Here is a 10,023-nt window from a genome sequence, read left to right as displayed (position 1 = left end):
TACTTTTTAGGAGGGAAAAAGTGAGTCTTATAGAGCAAAAAATACGGTATTTTCCTGGCACCCTTCAAAACTCTTTGGCAAGCTAAAGGGAGCAGCAAAGATGAAGAATGAGTTCCCTGCAATGCAAGCGTCCCAGGAAGGCCCTGCTCTTTCATAGAAGGAAAATTAGCCAGCCAGGGTCTCCCCAAGTGACCACAGGAGCCTCTTCACAATGGGGGGGGGGGCGGTCGAGTTCATAGAATCATACAGGCGGAAGGGACCTGTGAGGGCAATGCAGGAATCACAACTGAAGTTCTTACGCAACCACCCAAACTGCTGGACTACGCCGAAATGGCAAAACTAACAGGAAGACAGGAATCAAGAGGATAAGATTTAATAAAAATAATGGGGGAAATTCGTAATTTATTTAGGAGACCATTGTAATCAAATTGAAACTTTAGCTGGACTCTGAGACTCACTTGTAATGTAATGAAAGCATGGATGATTTGGAAATTGAAATTTGGAGAACAGACGCACTCCAACTGGAGAACAGCCTTCACCAAAGGTGTCCTGGGCTTTGAAGACACTCGAACTCAGGACGCAAGGGGGAAACGTGCTAAGAGGAAGGCACGCTTGGCAAATCCTCACCGGGATCAACTCCTGCCCAGAAACCTCTGTCCCCACTGTGGAAGGACATGTGGGTCCAGAATTGGCCTCCACAGTCACTTACAGACTCATTGTTAAAACTGTGTTTATGGAAGCCAATTTTACTCGGCTACGAGGGATCGCCAAAGAAGAAGAAGAAACATTTTAATAAGGAACCATTCTAGGGGACGGGGGGAAGCCAAGCAATTCAGAGAATCTCCAGAGACGATTATATAATTGTTGGATTGTAAATTTGTATTGATAAAAACAAAAAATATTTAAATGCCTGGAATGAACCGGAGGTGGCCGTGAGCAGCTCACAGGGGGCTGCTGCCTCTGCATTTCCAACTCGCCGTCAACACACAGAAGCGAAAGTGTGAAGTTCCTTCATTTCGGCAATTGCGGGTGAGGATGTCAACACACAGGTGCCCTGTCTCCAGCTTGACTCTTCCTGGGGGGCAACGGACAAACCTTTCTAGGGAAATAGCGCCCGGCGGGTTTTCTGGGAGAGAGTCCCATGCACCTGCAACGCAAGGGGGGCAACCACCTTCCCTCTGACTGCATCAGGGACCCCATCCATGAGGCCTTGTGGGGGTTCGGAGGGCAGCAACTGCAGCAAGGCTTGTGAGATGCAGGTTCTGCCCCTTGTGAGAATCCCAAGATATCAGAGCGGCCTTGGCGGAGAAGGGGGGGGGCCCAGGGTGCCTCTTCCTCTGGGACCCTCTGGCCAGCAGCCCCACGGCAGAGACCCCTGAGCCCTGGGGGTTCGGTTCCGCCACAAGGACCATTCCTCTCTGTGTTCCAGACTTTATTACAAACTTGTGGCCCAAGCCAAAGGGTGTCTGTCCAGCCTCAGGCCAGGAGGAGGGGAGAGAAGAGAGCCTCTAGGAGACCTTCGCCTTCCGCCTCTGGGTGACCCACAGAAGGAGGGAGAGGGCGATGGTGACGGCTCCCAAGGCCCCAAAGAACAGCAGGTAGGGGAAGGTGCCCTGGAAAAGAAAGGTCAGTTAGGAAGACGTTTCTCCTCTTGGGGCAGCCCCCAAGGCCCCACAACAACCGAGCCAGTCTGGGGAAGGCCGGCAGGGGGCAGCGCCTTAGACTGGGGGCTGCCGCGGGACCTGGCTGGGTCGAGGGTCTTTTTGCGGAACGAGAGAATCATAAATTGGTTGAGTTGGAAGGGTCCCTGAGGGTCATATAATAATAATTTATACCCCGCCCTCCCCGGCCAGAGCCAGAGCCAGGCTCAGGGCGGCCAACACCAGTAAAATTACAGTTAAAACATAATACGGGAAAAAACCAATTTAAAATACAGGTTAAAATGCAATTTAAAATGCAGCCTCATTTTAAAGTAGCCAATAAATCAAGACCATAAGGGGAGGGAAACATAAGGGTCAGACTGAGTCCAGACCAAAGGCCAGGCAGAACAGCTGTATCTTGCAGGCCCTGCGGAAAGATGTCAAGTCCCACAGGGCCCTGGTCTCTTGTGACAGAGCGTTCCTCCAAGTCGGGGCCAGGGCTGAAAAGACGCTGGTTCAACCCCCTACAATGCAGGAATCTTTTTTTCCATCGTGGGGTTCAAACCTGCAACCCTGAGCCGCCCACACAGCTGCAGGGCTGGGGCAGGGCTCCCGCCGTTGGGCCAGGGTGGGGGGCAGCGGCCCTGCATTCCTGGCCTCCACTGTCTCCCCGCCCCCAGGCTTTCCTGGGGCAGGAAAAAAGCCGCTCTGCTCCAGTTGAGTAGCACACCCCCCCGGCCCCCTCTTTGCACCCCTCCTCTCAAACACAAAGCCCCCCACCCTCTGGGGCAGCTCACCTGGCGCAGGCACTTGTAGCCGTAGTGGGGGCTGGTGCAGAGGCACTGGGGCAAGCCGGGCCCGTCGTGGGAACACGAGGAGTCCTTTGGGCACAGGTGGCCTGCGGGAGGAAGAGGACAAGGGAGCGTGACTTCCCCCACATCCTGCAGGTGAGGAATGTTTAAGAAGAGTCTGCGGGATCAGGCCAGTGGCCCAACTAGTCCAGCATCTCGTCTACAGTGGCCAAATACCCCAAAGAACCTCGGAATCCAGGTAGACTGTCTCTGGACCTGGAGGTTCTAGAAGAACAGAAGAGAAGCCCGCTGGGTCAGGCTAGGGGCAAATCCAGTCTAGCGCCCTGTTCTTACACTGGCCGACCACGTGCCTGTTATGGGAAACCTGCACGCAGGATTCGACCAGCCTCCTTTCGGGCTACCAGGGCCAGGCCATGATGTCTCGGTGGTGGAGGCAATGAGACCCCCCCCCAGGGAGCTCCCCAGGTCCTTGCAGGGCTCCCCTCGGTTCCAGCGAGGTCTGAGCAGAACGTCCCACTCAAGGCCACAGGTCTTGTGCAGGAGAAGCTCCTGGCAGCTGGTGCCCCACGAGCCAGATGCATCTGCCCTCCCCTCCTGCAGCCCTTGGCAGAAACACCAAAGAGGGTTTAACCACAGAGCCTAGGGCTTGCCGATCAGGAGGTCAGCGGTTCGAATCCCCACGACGGGGTGAGCTCCCGTTGCTCGGTCCCTGCTCCTGCCAACCTAGCACTTTGAAAGCACGTCAAGGTGCAAGCAGATAAATAGGTACCGCTCCGGCGGGAAGGAAAACGGCGTTTCCGTGCGCTGCTCTGGTTCGCCAGAAGCAGCTTAGTCATGCTGGCCACATGACCCGGAAACTGTACGCCGGCTCCCTCAGCCTATAGCGTGAGATGAGCGCACAACCCCAGAGTCGTCCACGACTGGACCTAATGGTCAGGGGTCCCTTTACCTTTACCTTTAGCCCTTGGCAGAAACACAAAAGAGCTGCCACCATCCTTTCTAGAGTTGTGCCTCGAAGGAAACAGGCGGTCGCCCTGAGCAACTGGGCCATGTGGTATGAGGGATTCTGGGATGGCCCTGGACTCTGGACTGTTTTCCTGCCCTTCCCTGAGCTCTCTCAGCGCTGCTTGTGGCCTGATCTGAACACCAAACAGACACGGCACCATGCCCAGGTCCCAGGGTGGGTTGCTCTCGGCCCACAGGGCAATTCTGGAACCCCTGAATGGTTCAGACCCCCCCCCCACCTCCCACTCCTGCACCTCAGGCTGTATCTCTAAGAATGCACAGTCATGTATTGTCAACCATGAAGAAGGGAGAGCCCTGCCCAGGAAGACCCAGTGCTGGCAGCACTCAAATGCACGTTGTGTGGCATTCACGCTCTCCTGATGCAAAAGGGGTGTTGGAGGAGGAGGGTGTCCCTTCAGTGCACCTTTGCGCTCAGCACGGCTCCAATTCCTACACTGTGGGGGTCAGGTGGGATTGCTATGAGGAATATTGAAAAATGGAGCACGCCATTGTGTCCGCGATGAAAGCATTGCTGTGACTGGGCTTGATTCATTGACAATAATTTCTGATCAAATCCCACAAGCCTCTCCACTTCTGCCCCATCTTCTCTACTGCCCATTTTCTCTACGCCTGACAGGCACGTAAAGCATTCTAGAACACAGACTGGTTGCTTCACCAGGCTTCCTGAGCCATAAAGATAGGAGGTAACTTTGATGTCGCTTTTGTTAATCTTTAGATAGATCTTAAGAGCCAGGAAGAGAGTTTACATGGAGATGGTAAATGCGTCTTTCTTTCCTATGGGTTTATGAGCTCTGGGGGCACTAAATGCATTTCTACGTGGCTCCTGTTTATTTAAATTAACCACATATGCATGCTCAAGTAGGAAATAGTTTCTTTGTAGTTAACAGGATTTCTTCTGATCTGACTTTGTCCCACGTGGGGTTTTTGAAATGCTCAGAGGAAATCTGATTGGTTCTTACGAACACTGTTTAAAAAGTTCTTTTGTGAATAAAACGACCTGGGCCAAGGGCTGGACAGGATTATTATTGCCACCCCTCCCAGAGTCTTGCTGGTCAAGCCTCGTGTGTATTCTATGAATCAGAGTCCAATCCTTCCTTGCTTTGGGAACGCAACACTTCACACAGCATCATCCTGCAGCTCCTTCACTGCGGCGGATATAGGAAGGACTTTGGTGGCTTCCCAAAGCGAAGCTTCCTGCGCCCCACAGCTGCCCTGACCCCCCCCCATTCCACATGAGGCTGCTCCTCCAGCACCCAAGTAGGCCAGCCCCTGCCCACCCCCTCCATACCGAGCCCCCCTGAGCCGTTGCAGGGGTTCCTCTGGCCGTGGCAGATCCGGCTGCTTCCTTGGACGGTGACGTTGTCCCAGCCTTCGTTGCCTCCCGGGCAATCCAGCGTCAGGGGCAGAGCTCTGCGGATCAAGGAGAATTTTGAATCTCACCAAGTCCAGGACTGGTTTCCCCCCAACTGTCCCAGCAGCAAGACTTGGAAGCCATGTCCCAGGGGCCTGCCCTGCAGCACGGGGCCACGGGAGCCACAAAAAGCTTCCCGGCCACCACTAAGCTGCTGTTTCCCAGGAGGCAGCAGCACCAGGGGAAGCCGTCACCCTCGGGCTCAGCTGGCACAGTCCAGGAGAAGCAGGAGCCCCCAGCCCAGCTCTCCACCCCACTCACAGGGTCTGCAGTTGGGTGAAGCCCCGGAAGGCGTCTTCAGGGAGAGGCTCCAGAGGGTTGTCAGTCAGGTCACTGCATTGAAAAGGAGGAAGCACAGTCAGGCCCTGCGCTCTGGTACGGAAACACAGGAAACGGCCTTTTGCAGAGTCAGGCCCACTGACAGGGGCTCTCCAGGGCAATGGTTCTCATACTTTTTTCTCTGCGCCACAGAATAAAAATTTGCTTTGGCTGCACCACCTTTTTAACTGGTAAGAAATACATTGGAAAATGAAAAGAAACTGCTCCTAGCAGTGTGTGATTCATAGCATAGCACCGCACCCTTTGAGAGCCACGGCTCCAGGGTTTGGGGCATGAAAGCTTTTACCAGCCCTTCTTGCTTCTGCCCTCCCCTGAGGTTGAATCTGAGGCCTTCTGCATTCAAGGCACCTGCTCTGCCACAGGGCTGGGGCCCCTTTGCACCCCCATTCACCGCTTCACCTCCTGCCAAGGTCTGCTAACCATTTTTGGTGTGGCACATCACACGGGCGCCACTGCCGCCTCTGGGACTGGGCTACCAAAACCTCAGGGCAAGTGTATCACCTTGAGGCATTATTTCTAGCCTGAAATGGGGTGCAGATGAACAACCCAGAAGAGGGAGCTTGAATACAAACCTCAGGCACCCTTCCTAATACTTCTCTGTACAATGGGGCACCAAGACTGTGACTCAACCCTATTCCAGGGCAGCCTAATCTCTGCATAGTGTTACGTGTGAGCAAGCAAATTCAAAGCCAAGCAGAGACCAGAACTCTGTCATTCCAGCTCCCTCTGAGAAGGCCGGGGGGACAGGACAGGCGACTTCAGGTTAGGACCCAAGAGCTGGATCCGTCCCACCAATCCAGCCTGAACAAAGGAGCCTAAAGAGGGCTTGGAAGGCCAGAGAGTTCCACAGGCACCTGGCTGGCCACTGTGAGAACAGAATGCAGGACTGGATGGGGCCCCTCTGGCCTGATCCAGCAGCCAGGCTCCTCTTAGGTGTTTATGGACTCACATGAGCAAAGCCGTGCTGGCCTCCTGGAAGCTGGAACACGGGTGCTGCAGCGAGCAGTTCCCCAGATCCAGCCTAGAGGGCAAAGAGAGAGGAGCATCAGGTAACAGGAGTCCCCAGTCCCTGCCCTTCCTTCCCTCGCCCTCCAGCAGTTTTGGAGGGGGCATTATTTAAGGTTGGGGGTGAAGCAATAATATGGGGCCCACCCCAAACCTCAGCTGCAGAGCCCCGCACTTCCGTTGGGCCTTTGGAACAGCCGCCAACTGGCAGCATCAGGTCACAATCTGTTCCAGGCTTCCAAGCATAGAATGGTAGAGTTGGAAGGGACCCTGAGGGTCATCTAGTCCAACCAACTGCAATGCAGGTGCCCTCCAGATGTTCATCAGCACCAGCACCATGCAGCTATGCTGGCAAGGGCTGATGGGGGTGCTAGTCCCACAAATCTGGAGCGTATCAGCAGTGCCAGATTACCAAATAGCCAGAGTAGACACCGGTCCAGGGGCCCCACGACAACGGATCAAAATAATATTGATTTCATCCTCAAAGAATTTTTAATTTGGAAGAGAAACTCCCATTAACTCAGAAGCCTACATTATTGCAAGGCCCCCCCCCCCCAAGACTGCCTAGGTGCCTCCACAGGGTTAATCCGGCACTGTGTATCAGGTTGGGGATAGAGGCATCAGTCTTTTGGGGGCCACCTGAGAGCATCATCTCTTCCCCAAGGGCCCACAAGAGATTTTCTGCAGTGCATCAAAGTCCAAGCGGTGATGTGGGCTGAACATTTTCCTCCCCCTGCCCCAGACAAGATGGCCAATTGTTAAGGGATGATGGGAGTTGTAGTCCAGCAACATCTGGGAGGCACAACATCTGCTACGCTTGCCACTGTGAATAATGATAATAATAATAATAATAATAATAATAATTTATTATTTATACCCCACCCATCTGGCTGGGTTTCCCCAGCCACTCTGGGCGGCTTCCAACAAAACACTAAAATACAATAATCTATGACAAGGCATTCACATCGGGCGACTGGAGCAGCTACCCTGCTGCCAGAATCTAAGGTCAGAGAGACAGGTAACATTTCCCAGGTGACTACCCCTTGGGAGCCCACATGCCAGGCAGTGGTGCTGCGAGTGTGACCTGGGAGACCAGAGTTTGAATTCCCACTTAGCTGTGAAGATCACTGGATGAACCTTGGACCTGTCGCTCAGCCTAACTCCGGCTTCCTCAAACTCGGCCCTCCAGATGTTTTTGGCCTACAACTCCCATGATCCCTAGCTGGCAGGACCAGTGGTCAGGGATGATGGGAATTGTAGTCTCAAAACATCTGGAGGGCTGAGTTTGAGGAAGCCTGGCCTAACCCTACCTCACAGGGTTGCTGTGAGGATAAAATGGGGAGGAGAGAACCAAGGCCTTGAGGTCCTTGGAGGAAAAGGTGGGATATAAATAAAATAAATATTTATGCATTCTGTTCTTCAGGCATTTATTTATTAAATGTATATACTGCCCTTCACTCAAGGATAAAGCTACTATTTGCAAAGCTAAGCAAAGTCTGGTGTTGGTTCAAATTGGATTGGGGCCTGCATGTTGACACTGCTGCATTGCAGGGGCTTGGACTAGGCGATCCTTGAGCACCATAGCTGTCAACGTTTCCCTTTCTTTAAGGGAGATTCCCTTATTCCGAACAGGATTCCTAGCAAGAAAAGGGAAAAGTTGACAGCTATGCTTGGGAGTCCCTTCCAGTTCTACACTTCTATGATTCTAAGACACAGCATAAAAGCACAAGATACATAGAATCATAGATCCTGGAATAGTAGAGTTGGAAGGAACCCCAAGGGTCATCCAGTCCAAATTCCTGCGAGGTAGGAATCTCAACTAAAGCATCCAGGACATAAAAACCACACATTAACAGAAAGCAGCGCCCCTCCCGGCATACTGACATCCGATTCGGTGACAGAGGTCAGCGTCTTCATCCCTCCCTCCGCTAAAAACTGAATCATGTCCGGGAAGGGTCCCCTTTTCAAACACGGCCGGGATTCCTTTGGCTGCAGCCCCCCGGCTCCCTCCCGGGCCGGACTCACCCCAGCACCACCACCGCGGCGGCGGCGGCCTGGCCTCCCGAGCAGCAGCAGCGGCCCCGCAGCCGAGCGCCCGGCCTGGAGGCGCACTGCGCGGCCACCGCGGAGCCGTTCCGCACGCGCCCCGGGCAGCAGCCTCCGCCGCACACCGCCGGCAGCTCCGCGCCGCCGCCGCCTCCCGCCGCCGCCAGGCAGAAGCCCAGCAAGGGCAGGAGGAGCAGCAGCCGCCGCAGCCGGAAGAGGCGCCTGGGCGCAGCCATGATGCGGCACGTGACCTCGCCCCGGGAGGGATCACGTGAGCGACAGAAGCCCCGATCCCGCCGAGGGCGCATGCGCAGCCTCCCTGGGCGAAGGGGCGGGGTCTGGGCTGGCCTCGTTTGACATCGGAGCGCGAGGAGAGGCGTGTTGCCGGATCCCGACAGCCCAGGCAGACTCGTGTTCTCGTGGGGGTCCAAAGTCCCTGGGAAACTCGCGATCCAGATAGACTGGCTCTGCCCCTGGAAGCTCCTCCCCGAGGGCAGAAGAAGAAGGAGCCTGCAGCAGGATCAGGACCAAGGGGGACAACAACACCCAAGATACATATATATATATATATATATATATATATATATCTCAATATTGTTGTTGTTGTTTAGTTGTTTAGTCGTGTCCGCCTCTTTGTGACCCCCTGGACCAGAGCGCGCCAGGCCCTCCTGTCTTCCACTGCCTCCCGCAGTTGGGTCAAACTCATGCTGGTAGCTTCGAGAACACTGTCCCACCATCTCGTCCTCTGTCGTCACCTTCTCCTTGTGCCCTCCATCTTTCCCAACATCAGGGTCTTTTCCAGGGAGTCTTTTCTTCTCATGAGGTGGCCAAAGTCTTGGAGCCTCAGCTTCACGATCTGTCCTTCCAGTGAGCACTCAGGGCTGATTTCCTTCAGAATGGAGAGGTTGGATCTTCTTGCAGTCCATGGGACTCTCAAGAGTCTCCTCCAGCACCAGAATTCAAAAGCATCCATTCTTTGGTGATCAGCCTTCTTTATGGTCCAGCTCTCACTTCCATACATCACTACTGGGAAAACCAGAGCTTTGACTATACAGTCCATTGTTGGCAAGGTGATGTCTCTGCTTTTTCAGATGCTGTCTAGGTTTGTCATCGCTTTTCTCCCAAGAAGCAGGCGTCTTTTAATTTCCTGACTGCTGTCACCAACTGCAGTGATCATTGGAGCCCAAGAAAGTAAAATCTCTCACTGCCTCCAATATAAACATTTATAAATACGGACAAGCATGCATTACTCTCATGTTGCAAAAACACATTGAACACCTATATTTGCAGCACACCCAAAAGCCACAGAATCTGTCCATCAAAGCGGAGTGCTCTGAATAATGGCATTCTTGTTTTCTGCCTTGCATGGTTCTTGGGTGAGCAATACTCAGTGGGCAAACTGAAATGAATGAACATGGCTAACTTAAGTCAAGGGGAAATGTGAATTCAGTTGGAGGGGGGAATATGAGATGCCTGGTGGTGCATCCACAGTAGTGGCCAGAAGAGGAAAGACCACAGGGAGAGGAATCGCCCTGGTGCATCTGCAGCAGCAGAACCAGATGCCTTCATCTGCCTCAGCTGCAACGAAACATGTCTTTCCTGTATCGGTTTCTACAGTCACAGTAGGCACTGCAACCTTCTAATGGCTTGGCTTTACCCCTGGAAGAACACTCCTCCATTGTCTCCTGAGATAGACAGATGCCAACCTGTGGTGCCCGCCCTGTGGAACGCCCTCCCATCAGAT

At 53.8% G+C, this 10,023-nt stretch overlaps 1 protein-coding gene across 1 annotated transcript; it reads right to left on the bottom strand.

The window, feature by feature from the left end:
- Positions 1-1,419: 1,419 nt before the first annotated feature.
- ATRAID (all-trans retinoic acid induced differentiation factor) lies at positions 1,420-8,779 on the bottom strand. The gene is made up of 6 exons (XM_081001239.1): positions 8,259-8,779; positions 6,178-6,249; positions 5,151-5,222; positions 4,767-4,888; positions 2,438-2,538; positions 1,420-1,613 (listed from the first exon to the last, which is right to left on the bottom strand). Exons 1-6 carry the CDS (start codon positions 8,585-8,587, stop codon positions 1,509-1,511), a joined length of 801 nt encoding a protein of 266 aa, XP_080857365.1. The 5' UTR covers positions 8,588-8,779; the 3' UTR covers positions 1,420-1,508.
- Between the last annotated feature and the right edge of the window lie 1,244 nt (positions 8,780-10,023).

This window comes from Podarcis pityusensis (genome assembly GCF_964106645.2).
Source record: "Podarcis pityusensis genome assembly, chromosome: 3".
In the NCBI taxonomy this organism is placed as follows: Eukaryota; Metazoa; Chordata; class Lepidosauria; order Squamata; family Lacertidae; genus Podarcis; species Podarcis pityusensis.
Note: the sequence above shows the minus strand (reverse complement) of the source record. Positions and strands in the feature narration are given on the sequence as shown.